Raw genomic sequence first — 25,089 nt, forward strand, 5'->3', positions numbered from 1 at the left:
AAATGAATGTGCTGTAATGATTTACAGTCCAGCATGAGCTGTAGCAGACGCCAGCGAAATAAGAGCGCTTTTACCCTAGTGCAACGGCGAAAACCCGAATAATGTCGAATGAAACGCCTTCTATTATGGGTGGAGGTCCACATACGTCGGCATAGGGAAAAAAATCACCACTTTTACTGAATGCGCACAAAAGCATCGGTACTATGTCGCACTATTGCAAGAAAGCATTGAAAAGTCGACTAGTAGATGTCGCAGTGGCGCCATCTGGCGGTGACAATGAAAAGCGGCGTGCCCGAGCGCCGTCGTTCGCGCCACTAGAAAGTATTCTAGTTCACTATAGTGTTCCTCTTGCCTTAATTCTTGCGCTCCTGCTCTGCTTGATGCCCCACCGATTCGCCGGACCTTCGTCCTACCAGCGTCCCCTATTGACTGCAGCGGGCAGGCATCCAGGAAGTGGCCATCCTTTCTCTATAGTGTTCTACTTTCACATTGTGGAGCACGGTGGAAGAATAGACAAGGTGTCTGCCCAGCGGGCGATAGTGACGACCGCCGGTTCGTGTTTTCTTGGAGCGTCGTTAGAAGCCGCTGGCAGTTTCGAGAGTTTAGAGGACGGGCAGCTTCAAGGTAACACCGAGAGGCAAAGAAAGCACAGGTATTTCAGGAGGTAATAGACCGAAAATGGGAATCGTATTGACGAAAGAAACGATGTACAGGCCCTCGTCCAAAGTAAAACCAAGTATTCCATAGATCCCTGGATGGCTGAAATACACGATGCCACTAGAGGCGGACCAAGAAAATTTTGGAACCATATAAGCTGACTAGGTACAAAGAATTAAGGAAAGCAGGAGCGGATTCAAGATAAAGAGGGAAATTCTTCAAAGGGAGACAACGCTGTGAACAACGTTACATCAGTTATAGCCGAGTCATTTAAGCGCCAGGATAGGGTAATCTCCGCAAATCAGGGGGCAATACAAGGTAGCCAATACAAAGCAGCTTAGAACTGACCAATCTAAAATTGGAAAAAATCAGAAAAAAATATTCCTAAAAGCACACCTACATGAAAAGATGAAATTCAAGCTGATTAATGAACTTGATTCAAGAAGTAAGGAAACGTGGTTAAAAGCTTTGGAAACAGTCATAACGGATAAGCAAATCCCGGACAGCTGGCGGCAGAGTAAAATGGATTTGATTTATAAAGGGAAAAAAGATATGTTGCACATAAGATCCTACAGGCCGATTACCGTAACGTCTGTTATATACAGGTTGGCCACGCAGGCGGTGAAAAAGATGCATTCCTGGGTAGAAAGTAAGATTCGATTGGTGCATAGCGCTAAAAAGACAAGGACACAGCGAGACACACAGGACGGGCGCTAACTTACAACTGAATTTTTTATTGCAAGACCAGGCAATATAAGCACTTTCTTGACAAAGAAGAGGGGGAGACATAAAAGCGTTAACATATAGGAAGCAATCAAACAGCGTTATCGTCAAACCCGTTCACAGATTAGCAGACAGGTATTGCATTTCTTTGTCAGATAAAAACACTGAGGCAGCACTGATGCACATATCTTTTTGCAATGAAATATTGAACGCCTCTACGATTTCCCTTGTAAGCTGATCTTTGTGGCAATCAATGACGTCCGACCTTTTAAAATCGGGATAACAACTGGGACATTTCTTGGTTTTTCCATCTATTTCTTTTTCATTAATGTGGCAAGCAAGATGCCCTTTGACACCATTCCTAACATCATTGTTATGTTCGCGTAACCTGTCATTAAGGCATCTGCCGGTCTGCCCTATATATTTCCGGCCGCATTTCAGTGGTATAGAATAAATTACATTATTTACATTCTACATTACATTATTTACATTATTTACATTAATTACATTCTATACCACTGAAATGCGGCCGGAAATATATAGGGCAGACCGGCAGATGCCTTAATGACAGGTTACGCGAACATAACAATGATGTTAGGAATGGTGTCAAAGGGCATCTTGCTTGCCACATTAATGAAAAAGAAATAGATGGAAAAACCAAGAAATGTCCCAGTTGTTATCCCGATTTTAAAAGATCGGACGTCATTGATTGCCACAAAGATCAGCTTACAAGGGAAATCATAGAGGCGTTCAATATTTCATTGCAAAAAGATATGTGCATCAGTGCTGCCTCAGTGTTTTTATCTGACAAAGAAATGCAATACCTGTCTGCTAATCTGTGAACGTGTTTGACGATAACGCTGTTTGATTGCTTCCTATATGTTAACGCTTTTATGTCTCCCCCTCTTCTTTGTCAAGAAAGTGCTTATATTGCCTGGTCTTGCAATAAAAATTCAGTTGTAAGTTAGCGCCCGTCCTGTGTGTCTCGCTGTGTCCTTGTCTTTTTAGCGCTATGCACCAATCGAACCATCACCAACTCGCCCACGCTTCCACTCTTAGAAAGTAAGAAGATACTCGGAGAACTTCAGAACGGCTTTAGAAATGGTAGGTGCTTAGATGATAGCCTGTTCGTGCTTACCCAATGCATCGAAATATCTATCATGGAAAATAGACCTTTGTATTTGGCTTTCCTGGACATAAACGGGGCGTACGACCACGTAAACAGGAAAAAACTGTGGAACATGTTTAAAGAAGAATACCTTCTATATGTCATGAAATAACATATTTACTACAGGAAATATACCTGGATAGCAAAGTAGAAATTACATGGGAAGGGATAAGAAGTACAGAAGGTGTCAAAGTATGCAAATGATTAAGACAAGGTTGTCCTCTATCACCGATGCTCTTCATGCTTTATACGATAAATATGGGAAGAGGATACAAGAAAGTAACCTAGGTTTTAACCTGTCATATAGATTAGGCGGAAAGGTGGTAGAGCAGCGCCGCCCCGGTTTGATGTATGCAGACGATATTGTGCTGTTAGCAGATAGCCAGGGAGACTTGCAAGCTCTAGTTAAGTATTGGGGACTCGAAGGGGATGCTTTAAGCTTCAGTTTTAGCGCAGTTAAGTCGGGTCTGATGATTTTTAATGGTTCAACTGATCAGGGTCTTAAAATAGAAGGTCATGAAATACCCAGAGTGGCAGAATATAAATATCTCGGGGTGTGGGTAAACGAAGGATTGGCATACAGGTAAAAGCATGAGCAATCACTTTATTTTTTATTGATCGTTACCCTCAGGGTAAGAACATTACAGAGGGGAGGGGGTGGAGTACAAGAATAAAAAAAAAATGCCCAGGATAAAAACGTATACAAGCAATATATAAGTAAGAAAAGATGTCAGCATAGTTAAGAATTGCATAATATTGCACAAGTATTATTTCGGACTCAAAGAATGTATTAGAAGATATCATTAAACAATATGTAAACAGAATTTTCGCGGAGATGTTTAAATACACGGTACTCTAAGGTGAACAAAGAAAAATTAAAGTAAAAGTTATGCAGTACTAACGAAAATTTTGATGGTCGACATTGCACACGGCCGACTGGAATAACGAAAAATTAGTGATGGTTGCAATAGGAGTGGGAAGGCGATTCCAGTCTTTCGATGTGCGGGGTATAAATGAGTCAGGGAAACTTCTACTATTGCATGCAGTTATGCCCACTTTGTGAATGTGGTCTATGCGAGATGATATAAGACGGAATAAGCAGTTTATTGCGTAGGTCATCATGATAAAATATCTTATGAAAGAGGCATATACGTGCGAGCTTTCGACGAGTTGCGAGAGTTAACAGGTTGAGATTAGATTTCATCGTGGATACGCTGGAAGTGCGGTGATAGAGAAGATAAAGCGAGCAGCGTTTTTTTGAGTCATTTTTAGCTGGTTGATAAGATCATTAGTGCATGAATCCCAAACTGACGATGCGTATTCGAGCTGTGAACGAATAATAGTTTTGTAGAAGAGAAGCTTAGTGCTAGGGGCTGAGTGAAAGTTCCGTTTTAAGTAGCCTAGCAGGCGGTTAGCTTTGTTGACAATAAATTCGACATGCGTTTTCCAGCTAAGGTTAGATGTGATGTAAATTTCTAGGTACTTGTATGACGTTACTGATTTGAGAGCAACGTTGTTAAGATGATATGCAGGTAAGTTGCCAGTCGACCTTGATACTCTTAAGAATTTACATTTGTTAACATTTAGTGTCATTTCCCATGCATTGCACCAGGAAGAGATAAATTGTTAATATCAGTTTGTATAGCGCGTACGTCATCATCAGTTATTATTTCACGGAAAAGAACACAATCATCGGCAAATAGATAAATCGATGAGGTAACGCAATCAGGCAGGTCATTAATGAATATTAAGAAGAGTAAGGGCCCAAGCACGGTACCTTGCGGAACTCCATAAATGACGGGGTGTAAGTTTGAGTTAGTGCCATTAGCTGCTACGAACTGCTGACGTTCAGATAGAAAGCATTCAAGCCATTTCAGTACATTAGTATCAAGTCCTATTGTGCGCAGTTTTAGTAGCAGAAGCCGGTGGCAAACCTTATCAAACACCTTAGCGAAATCTAAAAAAGATGCAATGTGCTGTTCAATGACGATCAAGAATTGTATGCAGCCTGTGGGTAAAAAGGACTAGTTGTGTTTCGTACGAATATGACTTGCGAAAACCATCTTGTGTATGATGAAACAACGAGTTACATTCTAAAAAGTTTACTATGTGTGAAAAAAGGATATGTTCGAGAATCTTACAGGGGATACTGGTAATTGAAATAGGGCGATAGTTATTAGGTGAATATTTGTTTCCAGATTTAGTACTGGTATCACTTTCCCTATCTTCCAGTCTGCTGGCATTGTACTGTGTTAAAGAGATTGCTGGAATACTTTAGACAGAATAATCAAGGAATATAATCTTGTGCTTTTGAAAAGGTTGAGTTTATGCAGTCAGTTCCGGCAGCTGAAAAAGGTTTCAGGCCATCAATAATTTTCACGATTCCATCGGGGTTGATAGGGACAGGGTACATTGGTAGATAATTATAAGCGCGACAAAAAGGTATGTTGTTTGACAGGGATTGATTGAAGAAACTGGAGAAAACATTGTTTGATATTGATGAGCATTCACTGTCAGGAATAGGTTTGTCGTCGGAGCTTGCTAGAGTGATTTTAGACCTGTCTGCCAGATTAACAACTTTCCAAAATTTTCTAGGATTTGCTAGCAGCATATCCGGTAAAGTCTTTCTGAGAAACATTTTTTTAGCATTTTTAACGGCTGAAATATAAGCATCATTTGCGGCGCGATATGATGACCAGCGAAACTGGCTGCGTGAGGTTTCAGCTAGCCGGCATAAGCATTACTTTCGGTTAGATAGCCGCCTAATGTGAGAGTTATACCACGGTGCCTTTGGATTATATGGGATATTTCGAATAGGAATGAAACGCTAAGTAAGCTCAGTAATCTTGTTCTTGAACAATCTCCAGTTACCTTGAACGGGGCGTAGCTCAAAGCCTTCGAGGAGCTTCGTTAGAAAGAGGCTAAGCTCGTGGTTGATTTGGTTAAACTCGGTGCGGCAAAAGGGCGGAGAAATGCCAGGATAATGAAGCATACGGCTTTGTGGGGATACAACAGGTATCAGGTGTCGAGGGGCATTTGGAAAGGAATTATGGTGCCCGGGCTTACTTTCGGTCTTGTGCCTAAAAGCAGACATACAGTCGACGTTAGAAACAAATCAGAGAGCCGTCGGACGATTAGCACTGGGCGCCCACGGCAAAACAACAAATGAGGCGGTACAGGGAGATATGGGCTGGGCACCTTTCGAAGTACGGGAAGCTCAGAGTAAAATATTATATGATGAACGCCTCAGGAAATTGGACAGTAACAGATGTGCAGCTAGAGTATTTGAATACCTATACCTAAAAAGAGTTGACTCAGAATGGAGGAAAAAAACTGGGAAATTAACCAGTAAGTATGCTGGTCACAAGGACGAAGAAATAAAAAGCGTTAAGCAACGGGTGAAAAACACATTACATAAAGTTGCCGTGCCAGTTGGTACATCATTTTCAACAGAAAGAGCGCGCTAGAACAGGACAGAGAAAGAATACAACACACAGACACCATGTGGGCAGGGGGCTGCTTTTTGGGGCAGTATCAGGCAACATGTCCAGAATTTCTAGCTCACTGCAAATGTCTTGCTCTTGGCGCACGATAGCCATAGCTGCTTATGCACCAACTAAAGGCAGCACAATAACAACAATTGCACCCCCCCCAACAGGCGTATGTAGGACATCTCCAATAAAAAGGGCCACACAATGGGCTTTTGCCTCGCCAGGCGGACTATAGTTTATTTATTTATTCATACTGTTAACCCTTACTGAAGGTCATGACAGGAAGGGAATCAACAATACATATAAAATCAATAACACATCTAAAATTTCAAATGACAGAACACAGTAACAAACACTTTGAATTACAATTATACAAACAACATCTCAGAAAGCTGCTGAGCTGGATCAAATGACACAGAAAGCAAAAAAGCACATGCAAAGTAATAAATAGTACGCGACGCACGGGGGACGACATGTTAGCGTTCATTAAAGTATTGGTCTAGACTTTTCTGGAATGCTGTTTTACTGGCACTTTGTACAATATGAGTAGGCAATTTATTCCAGAGCTGTATCGCGTCAGGAAAAAAAGAAAAGCGAAATACGTTAGTGCGAGCGAAGTACGGCCGTATGGTTGCATTATGATTCAACCTGGCGCTATGCTTAGCAGGTGGGTGGAAGTACATTTCTTTATTTATCTTTAAATCGTAATGCAGTATTTGGTGCAGTACTGTCAACCTTTGCTTTATTCGTCGCGTTTCTAACGGCTCAAGGTTGCAGGAGTGCAACATTTCAGTGACAGAATCAGTCCTCCTATATCTGCCACAGATAAAGAGTGCCGCAAGTCATTGTATTTTCTCGAGATTGTCTTGCAGTACCTTTTGGTGAGGATTCCAGACTGCTGAAGCATACTCGAGCACTGGTCGAATGAATGTCTTATATGACAATAACTTCACATCCTTTGTTGCCCTCGACAATTTCGCTCTCAAAAAACATAGCTTTTTGAAAGCAGTCGATGAAATCGCTTCAACATGAAAGCGCCAATTTAAATCATGTGCAATAGTTATACCCAAATATTTAAAGCTAGATACATTTGTCAAGTAATTATTACCTATAGAGTACTGAAAGGTAAGTGGATTTTTCTTTCTAGTAATATGTGTGAAAGTTGTTTTACCGTAATTAACTTGCATTTTCCATTTTTGACACCAGTCATTGAAAGCACTGAGGCATTGTTTAATTTTAATCTGGTCTTCCATAGAAGATACTGCTCCATACATTAAACAATCATCAGCAAAAAGTTTAATTTTTACAGGCAACTCAACAGCAGCAACAATGTCATTTATATAGACGAGAAAAAGCAATGGTCCGAGCACAGACCCTTGTGGTACGCCCGAGTGCACATCCAATAATCCAGAATCACAGTCATTAACACGTACAACCTGCTTACGGTCAGACAGGTAGGCCTTAATCCATTTCAGAACCTCATAATTAATGCCTATTTCATGCAGTTTAAGAAGCAAGTCATTGTGCGGCACCTTATCAAAGGCTTTCGCGAAATCTACACATATAATGTCAATCTGCTGACGGTCATCTAAAGTCTCTGCAAAATCATGGATAGTTTCTATAAGTTGCGTGGTCGTTGAGAGCCCTCGTCGAAAACCACGCTGGTGCTCATTTAGTGATCCATTAGCCTCCAGGTACACAGTGATATGTTTTGCTATGATGTGTTCCATGATTTTGCAACAAACTGAGGTAAGCGAGACAGGTCGATAGTTGGTTACGAGCAATCGGCTGCCATTTTTATATATGGGAATAACGGCAGCACGACGCCAATCTTCTGGTACGGAATGAACTTGGAGCGATTTCTCAGAAAATGGCAACCAAGTAAAAAGACACCCATTCGGCATATCTTTTCAGAAATGCAGTGGGTATTCCATCGGGACCACCTGCCTTCTTCGCATCTAAATCTAATAATAGCTGAAGTACGCCCCTTTGCGCGAAAGAAATGTTTTCCATTGTACAGTCCTTTGCCTGTGCTAAATCTAAGTGATCAGTGTTAAAGTTTCCGACAGATCTCGTGACGACGGTTTGAAAGAATTTAAAACCGTCCACTATTTATTTATTTATTAGTACCTCACAGGCCCCGAAGAGCAATGGGTGAGGGGGGCAAATCGGTACAAGAATATCGTACAAGAACGCGGTACAAGTCAAATGCAAGAAAGGAACACGAAATTTATACAAAACCGAGTTAAAATAACATCAGACACGAGACACGAAAAACAACGTTAAGAACAAATGAAACTGTTGTACATTTCGAACATCACTATGGCAATAGATGTATACATAGATGTTTTTTAAACTCACCAGGATCAATGAAAGAGATTATGTTGTCAGAAAGATAATTCCAGAGTTTTATTGCTCTAGGTAATGCAGAGGAATTAAACGACAGGGTCTTCCCATATATCCGGTTGAAGCTGAGTTGATTGTGTACTATCTCCAAGTTTGCAGTCAAAATCGTTGTTCCCAGTTTGATCTGGTTTATACCTTCAGCTTTTTTACCTAAATATCGCCAAAATTTATCGGGAGAGGTTTTGATATAGCCGGTTAATGTTTCATCGAAGAGGCGTTGCTTCGATGCTGATACAGCAGCTTTTATCCTGTGACGTAGTTCTATCAGGGTGGCAGGAGTAACTTGCTTCTTACGTAATCTATGTAGTCTACGTTTCATGTGTATGATATCTCTGGTTATCCACGGGTTGTGTTTCCGTATCTTCTTGCGCCGTGTGGGAATAAAACGATCCACGCAAAATTTTATTATATTTTTAAACCGCTGCCATAAGTGCTCCAGGGATTCCTGCTCGAGGGCTAACTCAAATCCACTAAAAGAAATTTCTAAGTAATCCAATATAGATGTGTCGTCCGCCCGTGCGTAATCTTTCACTAGCACCTGAGGGGAAGGCTCTGTGCAATTGCTTTTGTTAACTGGTACCGTAAGCAAAATCATCTTATGATCTGATAAGCCATCCGTGACAGTCAGTTCGCAATCGCCGACTTTATTTGAAACAAATACAAGATCAAGTAAAGACTGAGAATGAAGTGTCACTCTAGTATTTTCGTAGACAATTTGTCTTAAGTTATACAAAAATGAAATTTCTAACATTTTTTCTGCACTCGAAGTCTCTATGTGTCCAGGTGACATATTATCCCAGTCAATGTGCGGGAGGTTAAAATCACCAGCCATTATCAACCGTGCATCGGCGTGTGCATGTGCGGATAGAAACAGTCTCAATTCATCGAGAAAATCAGGGGGTGTGTTAGGCGGCCGGTAAATAGTTCCAACAAAATAAGTGATGTTTTCGAAGTGTATTCTGCACCAGACCGATTCCGACATACTGCAGTCCACCTTTGCCGCCTTGAGAGATGATTTAACTACGATTGCCACGCCCCCACCGCGAGTATCTCTGTCCCATCTAAATATGGTGTATCCTGGAGGAATAATACAGTCATTAGATGTGGTGGAATTGTAAGCCATGTTTCAGTAATTAGAACGATATGTAGGCTTTCTTGGAAAAAAAGATTCTCAAGTTCTGTAGATTTATTAGCTATGCTTCGCGCATTCACCAGAATGCAGTGCAGTTATGCTTGCACTGTTTCAGTTCCTTGCTTCTGGAGTGAATTACGTGAAATGGCGCTTTCATGTGAAGCCTCCGCCATCACCTCATTGTGGTGTTTTCTGAAATGGCCTTTATCACCTTGTTCCTGATAAAGGAAACGCTCGTTTCTAATGTGGTCCCAGGTGTAGATTTTACCGTTTACCTTCAGCTTGTCGTGCACTAAAGAAACCTTAGCGCCAGTATCCCGTTCTGCGGCAGCGCTTTTCCACAACTTTTTGCGAACGTCAAGCGTTTCCTTGGCATAATCATCGCTGAGACTTACTGATCCTCCCTTGACCTTTCTGCAATTCGACATTATAATATTCTTTTCTCTCGAATCAAGAAATTTCATTATCACGGGTCTAGAGCTGCCCTGCTTCTTTTTTCCGATACGGTGGATTCGTTCCACCGTATTTACTTCAACCCCAAGCTTTTCTTGAAACACACCTTCTAGTACAGCTGCCCTTAATTCAGATTCCGTTTCAGTGGTATTCTCCTCAAGACCAAAAACTAGTAGATTGTTCCGCCTACTTCTGTTTTCCAAATCAACCAGTTTTCCAGCCTGCTGCTTAATAGTGGCCTCTAGTTGATCGATTTTAGCAGTCATTTCTTTTATTACGTCCAAATACCCTGTCAGACTATTGGTCTTTGTATGTATTTCTGTAATTTCTTGTTTGATATCTTGTAGCCTACGATCTGTATCAGCTTGATTATCTAAGACACGCTGCAACAATTCAGCCGTAGAAGGTCCTGGGCTCTCCTCAACATCTCCAGATGTCAGCAACAATAGCAGAACAGACCAACAATCAATAAAAATAGCAAGATATCTGCGAGGGCACGGCAGAATAATTAAACATCTATTATCACTACGGTAAGATGGAATGTTGTGCCGAGGACCAACCTGCAAAATGAGCACGATCCGTTGATACATGCTGTCCTCAAGGTAGGTGCCGTGCCCTCTAAAGCCGCTGTTTCCGTGCTGCTCCTTTTGTAGTCGCACTGTCGGTGACGCCCACTTGCGTAATGCCGTTCAGCCAATGAAGAATCAACCACCGGCAAGCCAAGATGATCATGTAGAATCAAAGGCGGCCCGTGTCCAATATCAGATGAAGTTGTTGTCCATGATGTGCTACTGCCATGTTGTGCAGCCGAGATTGGGGTCAGTACATGCGCGATGCTCGTTGTTGGCGTCAAAAACCACAGCCCCCACCTGCAAAATGAGCACGATCCGTTGATACATGCTGTCCGCAAGGCAGGTGCCGTGCCCTCTTGTTTTTCCGATGGCGGAACGGATCACTGCCACATCGGCGCAACTATTGGCAACTATCCATCAAACATCTATTGTTTCTCAGGGATCTATTTTAAGACCTTTACTGTTTATATTATATATTAACGACCTTCCTACTTCTATTAGTCCAATTCACTGTGTCTTATATGCGGACGATACTACCGTGTCATTATCTAACAGGTTCATTGATGATCTTACTGTTGATTTGAATACCGTTTTGAGTAACATAACAAAATGGTGTCTTAATAACCACCTGGTTATTAACCCCACTAAAACAGTTTTTAATCTTCAAAAGTAGCCAGAAAATCCTTCCTTGCACTCCTACGTTAACCCTCTGTTCTTACACTATTCCAGCATCCGATAACACTAGCTTCCTGGGCGTTATTCTTGATTCTGCACCTAAAGTTTCAGCCCACATCACTCATCTGTAAAAAATATCTATGTTTGGCATCCGAGCTATCATTAATGCACGCCCATATTTTCCTTGTTACATTCTCTTATCTCTGCATTATGCTTTCATTCGCAGTCGCCTCACTTACGGGATTGTCGTTTGGGAAAATACTCACAACTGACATTTATCGTCTGCACATAATATACAAAATCAGGCGATCTGCATTATCACCTGCAGCACACTTTCTACTAAGCTCGTCCCTTACTATATCAACATCATATCTTATGAATCCACCAGCTCTTTCAGTATCATCCTGTAATCGCGTTCTTTAAGCTATTGAATGACAGCCTGCATTCCCAGTTTGTAATCCGTTACTACTTTCGAACTATAACTCTACAAGATTTGCAGCGAATAACAATTTACTACTCCCGAAAGTTTGTACTTATTAAGGAAAAATGACGACATCTTTTGCAACCATTTCATTCTGGAACTCATTGCCTTGAACACTAAAAACTTATATGTTCTTGCCCACATTTAAGAATAACTTGAAGGAATATTTGTTGAATTGCTGATGTTTTATATTTTTTTTATATCTAATACCTGTGTTAGTGCCTTTGTTTTTGTGTAAAAATACTGATTTGGCATGTTTTGTATATTATAACCTTTCGGTAACTTTGTTGTTATTATTTATTTTGTTGTAGTTATTTATCGAGGGTCCCAGTGCAGTCTTCTGACTATGGGACCCTCGTCTGTATCTTTATGCACTTTGTAAATATGTTCAAGCTAATAAAATTTCGCTTTCACTTTCAAATTAAAAAAAAAGAAAAGCATCACTTCATTCCGCACGAAGTACGCTGGATAGTGGGACCCCTACCCCCATCTGGGAAGCATGGCGACAGACTGTTCCATCTACTCCGTTCTCAGGCCTGGCACCAAGTGGATTACTTCAAGGACTGCTTGAGAATAGCCTGTCTTCGTGAGGCTACGCCGGGAATAGGTGAGAGACGCCTGCAATAGGCCCTTCGAACTACATCACAGATGGCGGACTTCTTATGGAAGAAGGCCGGCACTCGCTTCGATTCCCAAGCAAGCAAGCCAGGCTCGTCCCAGGCAACTGGTTCACGCCCTCGACAACACGCAAGTCCCTGTACAGGCGAGTCAGGTTCTCGCGTTAAGACCAAAGTTCTGCGTAGAACCTTGGTTTGACAAAGTCGAACTTCTTTCTTTTGTGAAATGGAGTGCGGGAAAAGCGGACGCTGAAGAAGTGGGCAAGTGCGTTAGTGAGGGCGTCGACGTTTTGAAAAAGAGCCCCGGAGAAGAGAACTATGGTACGCTATGAAAACGTGGCAACATCCCTGCGAGAGGCCAACCTTAGCCTTCTGGTAGCTGACAAAGAAGGAGGATTTGTTGTCCTGCCTCCATCGAGCTTCGACGAAAGGCACGTGAGGCCGTCCTGAAGAACTTCCGCAAGCTGGATAAGGTCAAGCCCCAAGCTGCAAAGAAAGAAGCTCCGAAACTTTGCGGTGGCTTTAACTTGACAAAGCTGGGTTCGGCAGTGAGGAAAAGCAAAGGGCTGTGCCTAAATGCGTTCTTCACGGAGAAGACACATAAGGACACGGGCCTCTTAGGGTTATCGTGTCCGAAAAAGGCACCTGGCAGGACGGTACCTACAAGAGTCGCTCTCCATGCTAGCAGTTGAGGACCCTTTTCTTGTCAAGAAGCCTGAAGAAGTCTCTACTTTTCAGAACTACATGCCGAGAAGGAGTGAGTGTATTTTCCATTGATGTAAAGGAGCTCTACTACACGCTACCGCACGCGTTGAAATTGTAAAAGAAAGCACTGAAACTTTGGGCACAGTGCGGTTCCAAAATGCGTGTGGCATCAGCACCGGGAAGTTCCTTAGGTTCTAGTCTTCTACCTTCGCTCTACGTTTATCGCATTCAAAGAAGAACTGTTCGTTCAAAGGCAGGGTGTATGCATCGGCTCCTGTGTCGCACCTCTACTAAGCGACCTTTTGCTTGCTCGCGCATATCGGCAGCTGAAAGAAGCATTGCTCAGCACCATCGTAATGAGGACCTTTCGCCTTGTCGACGACTTTCTTGTTATCTACAAACCCTCGGATCAGGACCCAGTCGTAGAGTTGATGCAATATTCAAGATCTCCGAAAACCTGGGAGGCTTTCGATTGACTAAAGAACAGCATGACAAGGGAGAGCTTCAATTCCTTGACTTACGGTTGTTCGTAAGCAAGGATCACCTGTGCTGGTGCTATGCACCAAGGTCAAAGAAGGGCCTATTGTCATACTCCTCTTCGCACACAAAGCTAGTAAAAAGAGCAGTAGCTGCAGGCGTCCTGAAGAATGCCCTCAAGAGATCCTGCTATAACCGACTGCAAGGCAGCATGGAAACCCAACTGAATCGTCTACGCGCAGCGGGGTTCCCGGATGGCTTCATTTCCAGTCTCGGCTTCAAGCTTCTGAAAGAACTTCGCCATTCAAGCCAGCCGATGAAGTCACAAAAAGAAAATGAAAAATTAGAGAAGAGAGCCGTCATGCCGTATGTACACAGTATCAGCCATGCATTGAAGAAAATAGTACGGAGAGCTGACGTAAATTTGACCGCGTCCGGGAAGCTGAATATGCTATGCAGAATGGTGAATGATGGAGGCCCAAAACCACCTCGGTGCAAAAAGCGGCATGATAAAAAATTCACCACTTGTGACACTAAAGTAATCTACGAAATCCCACTATCTTGCGAAGCTGTGTCAACGCTGTGTCAACGACCGCCTAAGAGAACACGCCACTACTATCAACACGGGATACGGAAGCACGCTGGCGAAGCACGTATCTGTTTGCAAATGCATTCCACACCTTGGACAATGCCAGATTCTGAGGCGATACAACAACCAACACAAGCGTGAACTTTAAGAAGCCTACATCATAGAAAAGAAAGACACGACATGTGTAAGCACACCATCGATGGCACTGACAAGAAAAGAGATTGGATATCTTGCAAACCCATGACGACAAGAAGTGACAAGAGGGATTCCTCCGCGTTTTCTTTTTCTTAGTTCTGGTATTTATTACGAGCAATGCAATAAACCTTCAGTTGTTAGTCAGCGCTGTGTCTGTGGGCTATTCTTTCTCTTTCCTGTTTTAGTGCGCTGTTTCTGTTGAAAATGGAAAACAGAAGGTAAAAATGGATAATTTCTACGGAAAAGAAACAGAGTAAGAACTATACCGAAAGTGGAAAAGGCAGATCGAGAAGGAAGCTTTTTTTGGTAATTCAAGATGCAGCTTTTTTTAAGCTAGATCAGGGTGCCTTAAAACACGCAGCTACAAAAAGAAATTTAACCATGATGTTGACACATGTGTAGTGCGTGGTAAACCCATAGAAACAATTAACCATCTTATGCTCGAATGTGATGGTATGCATCCGGAAGTCGATGCAGACGCAGTCACTGTTCCTGAAACTCGGGTTTACAGATGCCAGTGGCCGTGTGAATGAATCTGCGGTGGAAGCTAGAAAAAAAAAAAAAAAAAAAAAACATTAGAAGGGTTCAACGCTGCACCGAAGCGGTGGCCTTGTGGTAGAGCATCCGCCTCGCATTCGGGAGGTACCGGGTTCGATCCCTGGTGCCGCCGGTTACCCACCGGTTTTTAAATGGGTACAAGCTTTCCCCCGGCCTGGTGCTGGGCTCTTCTGGGGCGAAATGCTTGGGAAAAGGGGTCACGGCCCAAATAGTTGCGCCGATGTGGCAGTGATTCGTTCCGCCATCGGACAACAATAAGTCCGCCTTGCGCGGCAACAGCCCATTATGTGGCCCTTTTTTTTTTAGGACTGCTGCAGCTGAGGCTCTAAGGGAGCACTTCAGATGAGGGTCAAAGGAAGTACCTTTGCAAGACAAACAGAACCACCTTTGCAGGCTGCGAGGTTCGAAACTGGGTTTGGGCCCACTGCGGAGGAGGGGCGCGCAGCGGGGTTTACGGAGCTTCTCCCAAACGCACACCCCTGAAAAAGCCGAGCGCCAGGCCGGGGGACGCTTGTACCCATTTTTACCGGTGGGTCTTCCTCTTCTTCATGTTCAGCCCGCAATAAAACGATTGGAAGATTGGTGGCTTAAACGCAGAAAAGCGACATACTGTTAGTAATGTAGAAACAAAAACTCAGTAAATGGAATTATGGTATCGTTAACCGATCTAAAACAATAATTAAGGAATAGGGGGAAAAAAACGAGCATGATAGCAACTGCTACCACCCCGTTTCAAAGGGGAACTGCTCCTATATTCCATCTATCCATCCGTCAGCGGGCGCGTGGGTAGCCTCGGCGCGGGCGCCAGCAGTTGGAGGAGAGGTAGTGATCGCTGTACTTGTTTCCGTACCAAATGGCTTTTCTTCACATTTTATTTTGCGTCATGCGCTCGAGAAGAGGGCCGACGAAAGGAACAGTGCTCGCGCAGCTTGCTTTAAGAGCTGTTTATATGCTAGAGGAGGCTAGCGCTTTTGTTGATGCAGTAGTGTGCGACTGCACTAACTTCAACTATCCTTCTCTCACAACTTTTATATCCACTCATCCCCTTCCCCCAGTGCAGTTAGCAAACTGGTTGCTTTTACTAGTCAACCTCCCTACCTTTCCCCCTCATCTTTCTCCTCCTCATAGTGTGTGATGGAGCAGCCACCAACCGCTTTATGTGGAAAGAGTTTAATATCAGTGGCAACCTAAACTGCACTACGAGCTCCTTCACATACACTGCTGATGACAAGCGTAGCATTTTTGTTTTTCCGGATGCTCCGCATTTATGAAGTGTGTGCGTAACCGTCTGTATTCCCAAATGGTTCTGAACATTCGCGGTGGCCGTGTCCAATGGGCCCACTATGACAAGCTATTGGTTGAACACCCGAAGCAGCCTGGGCGTGTTTGCCACAAGCTCACATATGCCCATTTGAATCACTCAAACACCGAGAAGATGCGCGTAAAACTTGCTACCCAGCTGTTCAGTCGAAGTGTGGGCAGCGGGTTCGAGGTTTACTCGCAAAAGAAAACGGTAGGACTGGAGAACGTTAAAGGAACAGTAGAATTCACCTTGAAATTTAATGATTTCTTCGATGTACTGAATCGCAGTCGTCCTAAAGAAAGCATCACGGCAGGTAGCAAACATTTGAGAGTTCCCGCCTTCTTCTTGTACTGGCTTAACAAGTGGGGAAGGAAGTGGTGGCCGGAAAGATATCCCGTGAACCTTTTCTTACAGAGCATGACGGCAGAAGGCCGGCGAGTCATAGTTTTGTCAGCTTTAGAGTTCACAAGATATTTGCTCAAACACTGTGGCTTAAGTAGGTATTGACTGGAAAATTTATTCCAAATAAACTGTAGAGACCTTGCGGGACAATCCGCCAAGCAGGAAGTCAGGACGACCATCCCTTTTTACGCACATTTCTTCAGCTGTACAATATGCTTTCAGTGTACAGCCTGATCAAACCGCCAATCTTTGAAAACTTCGAGTTATAGACAACTCGATAAGCCCATATGCTGACATTGGTTGATTTAAAGCTTGCATTTCAAGTGTACTACAAACAAAACGATCGCCTTCAGCAATTAAAATGCAAACTTGATTTATTTATTGATTGATTGATTTGATTTTTATTCGGAAAATGTTTCAGATACGGAGGGCAAAATGCAGATGTACTTTGCCTAACGGGGCCCAAGCACCCGACACAATGCTCACAACAAGCAGCAGAAGCAAGAACATCACACGTTTTCATTGCACAGAGAACTCATACGCAAAAAAAAAAAAAAAAAAATGGATGAAGGTTCACACTTTTGCAATGACATAATTATACATTGAATATTTACAAGGCATATTTAGAATAAGAATTATAAGAAAATTCACACAGTTAACAGAACATCAATGGCATAAGGAATTTCTGCATTAAATAACCCATGACCCATTATTGAAGGCTTATTTGCAGCTGAAGGTGAGTGCGATGAGGCATTTTGGAGAGGTATGTACAGAGCCAGAGGCCGCTGATTGCATTGTTTATTATCCGGCTGGCTTTATGTGCAGAAACATTCTGAAGTGTTCAACGCGCTCAGTATGCCGACAGAGCGTTGTTGAGGAAACTGAGGCTCATGCTCAGCCTGAAAGTACAATTGCACAATGTAAGACAAGAGCTTGGCTTGTGTACCCAAAGTCGAGCATTGTTTCTTTGCTGCAGGTGGCTGAAAAAGATTTTCAGCGAAATTCCATACACAGGAGAGCATATATGAGCGAAGAGTAGAGACTATGCTCAAAAACCATACATTCTCCTTCCCTTGTAGGAACCATAAACAAGATATTATCGCAGATTTGCTGCACTATTATACAGCTATTCGAATGACTCAGGTTTATAAACAAAGATTGATTCGCAAGCGAAAATGCCGCCTAAGGAAGCTTGTTTAAGATGCCGAACACACTGGAAAGCACTGCATGCAGTCCTGAAATCCCACGCACTACTGCGTTCGCGGCTTGTTCATCAGAGTAAAATAATAAATATCCACTTGTTTTGTACCCGACTGTCTTGCGAGATATTCTGAAAGCATGGAACTGCAAAGGCTACATCGCATGCTTGCCTGCTTGTGGCGACAACACATTATTGGAGATGGACCAGCTTTAGAAGACGCCGCAATCCGCATTTCGTGTGGGATCATAATTTTCGCCTAGTTGGGGAGCTGGAAACCAACTAACGCATGTGAAGAATAATGCTCGTGAGAAAACCACGTGCGCACGAAACACCGCGTCATCCATTTCCAATCGGCGTTTTCCAATAGCGGCGTGTTCCAATCCAATAGAATGCGTGTTCGGATGGATGGATGGAATATAGGAGCGTCTCCTTTCAAACGGGTGGTAGCAGTTGCTACCATACTCGTTTTTTCACCTATATCTTAATTATTCTTTTATATCAGCCAAATATACCATAATTCGGTTTGATGAAGCCAAAAATCTCCCAATCGTTTTTTGCTAGCTTCTACCGCAGGTTCATTGACCGGGCCACTGGCATCTCTAAACCCCATGGCCTCAGAAAGAGTTACTGCGCCTGCTCCGACTTCCGGATGGACATCATCACACTCGAGTACAAGATGGTTACTTATTCCGGTGGATTCACCACATACTGCACATGTGTCATCTTCATGGTTAAATTTCTTTTTATAGCTGCGTGTTCAATTCCAATCGAATGCGTGTTCGGATGGATGGATGGAGCGTCTCCTTTCAAACGGGTTTTAGCAGTTGCTATCATACTCAGAAGACTTTCCACCATCACTCAATTACTAGAATTAACACATGATTTGTCCCAAAACATTGATAATCAAAAACAAATTGACTAAATTGCATTACACTTTTCTAAAGCTTTTGATAAAGTAACTCATAAAAAAACTAGTTAGCAAACTTAGAACAACTTTAGGCAATGGCTCCATTGTCAACTGGATAGAGGACTATTTAATTAACCGATCTTAGTATGTTACAGTTAACCATGAAATTTCATCCACTGCATCGGTTACATCGGGAGTACCCCGAGGATGCGTCTTTGCACCGATTTTATTCCTCATCTTTATCAATGATCTACCCACTAACATAGGAGTAAAAATCAAACATTTTGTCGATGACTGCTTTATTTATAATGAAATTAACTCTTCGAAGGACAACGATGACTTAAACAACTTCCTTCAAGACGTGATAACATGGTGCAAGGATTACCAAATGGAACTCAACATTAAAAAAAACCGCCTTCCTAACTGTAACACGTAAAAAACAAATGCCCGACTTCACGAACAGCATAAATAACATACCACTGACAAGAGTTAATTAACATAAGTACTTAGGTTTAATCCTCTAACATGACCTAAGGGGGGAAGCACATATTAACAGCATTGTAGTTTCTGCTTTGGAACGGTCTTTCTTGTTGAGAAGACGACTTCGTGAAACTACCAGAAACTAAACTATTAGCATATTTATTTATTTATTTATTCGATACTGTTAATCCCATCAGGGATCGTAACAGGAAGGGCATAAAAATACAGAGGTACAAAATATAGTAATGGCAATTAATCGAGTACATGAAAGAATATGATACCAAAATTATGCATAACAAATTATACTATAGCAATAAGACAGACTGAGAAGCGTATGACAAGATTTTCGCGGACAAATAATACAAGTGAAACACAAACGGAAGGAGAAAAATTCGTAATGACATAAGAACACAGTAATTAGTCAGATGTAAGTAGCTTATGTTTCACACGTGTACTAAAAGCATTTAATGATGAATTATTAACAATGGATGTGTGTAAGGTGTTCCATTCGCGTATAGCACGAGGGAAGTATGAATATTTGAAAGTGTTAGTACGGAATGAAAACTCGTTTAGAGTGTGAGCGTGATTATTACGTGTTTGTCTTGTTTGTGATTTTGATATGTATCTGGAAGTGTCGATTTTTAAGTGATTGTGTATTAGCTGGTACATGGTTTTAAGGCGCGCTAGTTTTGCTCTGTTTTGAAGGGTGAGTAGTCCTGCCTGTTTGAGTAGTTCTGTTGGTGAGTCTGTCAACCTGTGTTTGTTATATATACATCTGACCGCCTTCCTCTGTACTGCTTCTATCTGTTTAGTAAGCTTGTTAGTGAAAGGGAACCAGACAACATTGGCATATTCTAGAACTGGCCTGACAAATGTCTTATAGGCGAGTAGCTTTGTTTCCGATGGAGCTTTTTTAAGGCGTCTGTTAATGAAAAATAGCTGTTTTAAGGCGGTTGATGTGACAATGTTAACATGAGAATCCAATCTGAAATCAGAGGTCAGTGTTATGCCTAAATATTTATATTCGGAAACCGAGGCAAGGGGAATGTTGTTTAATGTGTACTGAAAAACTGGTAAAGTACACAGTCATCGGCGAAAAGTTTAATATTATGAGAAACACTAGTAGGTAAGTCATTTATAAAAATTAAAAATAATACTGGGGCCAGAACACTGCCTTGTGGTACACCGGATGTTACATTGGCTGTTTCGGACCTCGCGTTGTTAATTTCGACGAATTGAGTACGGTCAGTCAGGTAGTCAACAATCCAATCTACTATGGGGCCAGCTCCAAAGGTTGCAGTTAGTTTCATAATAATTTTAGAGTGTGATACACGGTCGAAAGCTTTAGAAAAGTCTAAGAAAATTAGGTCGATTTGTTTCTGCTGATCAATGGCGAAGGATATGTCATGTGTAAGTTCGATTAGTTGTGTGACTGTAGAAACTCCCTTCCGAAAACCGTGCTGAAGAGGTGTTAAAATTTGATTTTCTTCTAAGTAGGTTGTTATGTGTTTTAAGATAATGTGTTCTAGTAGTTTGCATACTGTGCTGGTTAGTGAAATTGGTCTGAAATTTGAGGGATCTGATTTGCTTCCTGTTTTATGTATAGGTGTCACTTTAGCTATTTTCCATTCTTTAGGGAGGGTGTGCGCTGACAACGACTTGTTAAAGAGTACCACTAAAAATTTTGCTACCCATTCGGCATATCTACGCAAGAAGATGTTAGAGATTCCATCAGGCCCTGATCCTTTTTTTGTGTGTGTGTAAGTACACAGTCATCGGCGAAAAGTTTAATATTGTGAGAAACACTAGTAGGTAAGTCATTTATAAAAATTAAAAATAATACTGGGGCCAGAACACTGCCTTGTGGTACACCGGATGTTACATTGGCTGTTTCGGACCTCGCGTTGTTAATTTCGACGAATTGAGTACGGTCAGTCAGGTAGTCAACAATCCAATCTACTATGGGGCCAGCTCCAAAGGTTGCAGTTAGTTTCATAATAAGTTTAGAGTGTGATACACGGTCGAAAGCTTTAGAAAAGTCTAAGAAAATTAGGTCGATTTGTTTCTGCTGATCAATGGCGAAGGATATGTCATGTGTAAGTTCGATTAGTTGTGTGACTGTAGAAACTCCTTTCCGAAAACCGTGCTGAAGAGGTGTTAAAATTTGATTTTCTTCTAAGTAGGTTGTTATGTGTTTTAAGATAATGTGTTCTAGTAGTTTGCATACTGTGCTGGTTAGTGAAATTGGTCTGAAATTTGAGGGATCTGATTTGCTTCCTGTTTTATGTATAGGTGTCACTTTAGCTATTTTCCATTCTTTAGGGAGGGTGTGCGCTGACAACGACTTGTTAAAGAGTACCACTAAAAATTTTGCTACCCATTCGGCATATCTACGCACGAAGATGTTAGAGATTCCATCAGGCCCTGATCCTTTTTTTGTGTCCAAGTTTAGTAAAAGGTTTAAGACACCTGTTTCTGTTACGGTAAGGGGTTCTAGGGAATTTCCGGAGCAAAAATTAGTACGAGGCGTATTTCCGTTGTCTGTAGTGAAGATAGAAGTAAAGTAGTTATTCAGCGCGGCTGCAATATTTCGGTTTTCGTCTGGAGAAGCTTGGTTTTCATTTCTTGATTTAGGGCTCAGGTGGCGCCAGAACTTTTGGGGAGCATCTTTTAAGAAGCGAGTCAACGTATTAGTAAAGTAAAATGTTTTAGCTGTTTTTATTTTGGATTTCAAATCAGTGATAGCCAAGGTTAATTTTTCAATTGTTCTCGGTGATGGATGGCGTTTTTGCACTTTTTTCAGTCGTCGAACTTTTCGTTTGGCATGAATTACGGCTCGAGTTATCCATGGATTACGTTTGCGTATTCTTTTAGTCTTGGTAGGCACATAATTAGTGATGCAATATGACACAACGTTTTTAAATCTCTGCCACAATGTTTCTATATCAGTGTGTATGTCATCCGAGAGATGTTGAAATGATGTTAGTTCGTGCGATAAAGTATCAAGTATGGTAGTGTCGTCAGCTCAGTTGTAGTCGGGATACGTTATTGTTGATTGCAAACAAGGTGCATTATAGTGATGCGGGACAGAACACATTACTAGTTTGTGATCAGACAGGCCATTTAAAATTTCCACATTGGTTTCTTGACAGGGGAAATGACTACTCAGGAAAACTAAATCTAGAATGTTGGAGCTGGTTCCTTGTACACGTGTGGGTTCTGTTACGATTGCGAAAGGTTAAAAGAAAGCATTATATCAAAAACAACATCGGCGCAAGGTGAAATATGGTGCAGGGTGTTCCAGTTAATATCAGGAAGATTGAAATCACCTAAAAGTATTAGTCTCGCCCCCTTAACATGATGTTGCATATACGTATACAATGATTGGAGTATGATAGGATCAGAACAAGGACTAAGATAGACGCAACCCACAACGATGGTAGAATCAGAAAAGCAGAGTTTGCAAAAGATAGCTTCTACCCCTTCAACTTCAGGTAACGTAAGGAAACTTATATCTTTTCTTATCAATAATGCCACGCCTCCGCCTCGCGTCGGCCTGTCTTTGCGTGATATGGAATAATTTGGGGGAATTACTTCAAAGTCTTTAATTTCTTTTGCTAGCCATGTTTCAGTTATCGCCATGAATTCTGGCTTTAAACCTAATAATAAGGATTCTAGGGGACCGACCTTATTGATAATACTACGCGAATTAATGTTCACGAAGGTTATTTGGGACGCTGTGGACGGCGCGAGCGTAGAGTCCGTGTACCTGTGTTTTGGTTTTTTGTCTCGGTTAGTGAAGGTGTAACTGGAGGAGCTGCAACTGGTAACACTTCACAATTTTCGTTGTCCCAAAAATAAAGTTCACCGTTTATTTTTAGTTTGTCGTAAACCAGCGACACTTTCTCGCCGCGATCTTTTCTTGGTTTCCCGTATTTCCATAGCTTTTTTCTGATTTCGCGGACACGAAGCGAAAAATCTTCACTTATGGTAAACTCGGTGCCCTTTAATTTGTGACAGTTGCGCAAAATGTTCGTTTTTTCCCTGAAATCTAGAACCTTTAGTATTACAGGCCTTGTTTTGTTTTCCGTTGGTCTACCTAGTCTGTGAATGCGTTCTATTGCAACTTCTTCCAGTTTTAGGGATTCTTTCAAAACTTCTTCATTTACAGTTCGCTCCAGGGATTCGCTATTTTCTTCTTCCTTTTCAGGGATGCCATAAATAATAAGATTTGATCTTCTGGAGCGATTCTCAAGATCGTCTAGCTTTAATTCCAGAGATAATACGACCTGTTGAAGATTGGCAATATGATCGGTACATGACGAAAGTTTGTCTTCAAGGAGAGTAAGGCGTTCTAGTTTGTTGTCTATTGATGTTAACCTTTCTTCTTTTATTGTCTTTATGTCATCTGCTATATTCTGTAACTGTTGCGAAAGTTCTGCCATGTCAGGCCCAGGATTACTCTCAACGTCACCCGCAAGCAGTAACAATTTCATCACATGCACCACATCGCACACTGTGTCAAGAAGTACCGCAGGGCACGGCAGCACAACAAGGCAACGCTCGCTAGATCGAAAACATTTCCCAAAGCGCTTTCTTACCTGCACGAGGAAGACAAGCGGATTATCCATCTGTGCGCAAGCCCAGCTGCCGTGCCCTTTGGTTCGAAATCCTTCGGTCAAGTCTTTTATAGTCCAAGAAGCTTGCAGCGCCGCTCCGCATGGCTTGAAGGCCACACAGTCGCTGCCGCTAGTCGTTGGCGATGGTAGGTGCCAAAATTCGTCCGTGGATCGTAGGACCGGGGGCGTTGCAAAATTGTCGTTCCGTAGCACTTGCACATGTTCGGGCTGGAAATGCTGACGTGGTTGTTGGCATCCCGATGGTATCACCAGCAGGCTGGCGATGATCTGCACGAGGAAGACAAGCGGATTATCCATCTGTGCGCAAGCCCAGCTGCCGTGCCCTTTGGTTCGAAATCCTTCGGTCAAGTCTTTTATAGTCCAAGAAGCTTGCAGCGCCGCTCCGCATGGCTTGAAGGCCACACAGTCGCTGCCGCTAGTCGTTGGCGATGGTAGGTGCCAAAATTCGTCCGTGGATCGTAGGACCGGGGGCGTTGCAAAATTGTCGTTCCGTAGCACTTGCACATGTTCGGGCTGGAAATGCTGACGTGGTTGTTGGCATCCCGATGGTATCACCAGCAGGCTGGCGATGATCTGCACGAGGAAGACAAGCGGATTATCCATCTGTGCGCAAGCCCAGCTGCCGTGCCCTTTCGTATATGGTCGTATATGTATATAATACATATACGACCAGTTCTCGAATACGGTAACACAATTTGGTTCCTTTATACAAAGCAGCTTATTAACAAAATCGAAGGAGTACAGCGAAAGGCAGTTAGATTTATATTTAACAAATATAGGATCACGGATTCGCCATCCCAATTGCTTGAAAAAGCCTCTATTCTTAATTTACAAAACCGCGCCAAGCTTGCACGACAAAATTTACTCCACTAGTTATTACACAATGCACTAAACATAGATAGCTCGTTGTCTATATCCTTAGATGAAGGCAGACCTCCCCGCCATAAACACCCACAAACTCTCAAAGGATATTCTTTTCGAACCGAGTGTTTTAGATATTCATATTTTGAACGTGCAACTACCGAATGGAACGGTTTGGATCCACACATCACTAACAGCACATCATTGCCGAAATTTGTAACCCTTCTAGATGAACTATTACACAATACGTAAACCATTTCGGACCAAATATAACAAACCAATTACAATACTCTAAATGAAAGCTATTGTATTACTACATTGTTTACATTGTTTAAGGGCATTAATACCTAGATACGCTGTGTATGACATTGTTTATCACCTCACCTGCTAACTGTT

The 25,089-nt window shown here is 42.2% G+C and overlaps 2 protein-coding genes across 2 annotated transcripts; both read right to left on the bottom strand.

Moving 5' to 3' along the window:
• Positions 1 to 9,672: 9,672 nt before the first annotated feature.
• LOC146187444 (uncharacterized) lies at positions 9,673 to 10,917 on the bottom strand. The gene has a single exon (XM_084608208.1). It carries the CDS (start codon positions 10,618 to 10,620, stop codon positions 9,673 to 9,675), a length of 948 nt encoding a protein of 315 aa, XP_084464334.1. The 5' UTR covers positions 10,621 to 10,917.
• Positions 10,918 to 22,912: 11,995 nt separating this feature from the next.
• On the bottom strand, positions 22,913 to 24,455 carry LOC146187445 (uncharacterized). Its single transcript, XM_084605774.1, has one exon. The coding sequence runs from the start codon at positions 24,433 to 24,435 to the stop codon at positions 22,918 to 22,920; it is 1,518 nt and encodes a 505-aa protein (XP_084461900.1). The 5' UTR covers positions 24,436 to 24,455; the 3' UTR covers positions 22,913 to 22,917.
• Positions 24,456 to 25,089: the final 634 nt, after the last annotated feature.

The sequence above is a fragment of the Amblyomma maculatum genome, chromosome 6 (genome assembly GCF_055883805.1).
Source record: "Amblyomma maculatum isolate TAMU_Amacu chromosome 6, ASM5588380v1, whole genome shotgun sequence".
NCBI lineage: Eukaryota > Metazoa > Arthropoda > Arachnida > Ixodida > Ixodidae > Amblyomma > Amblyomma maculatum.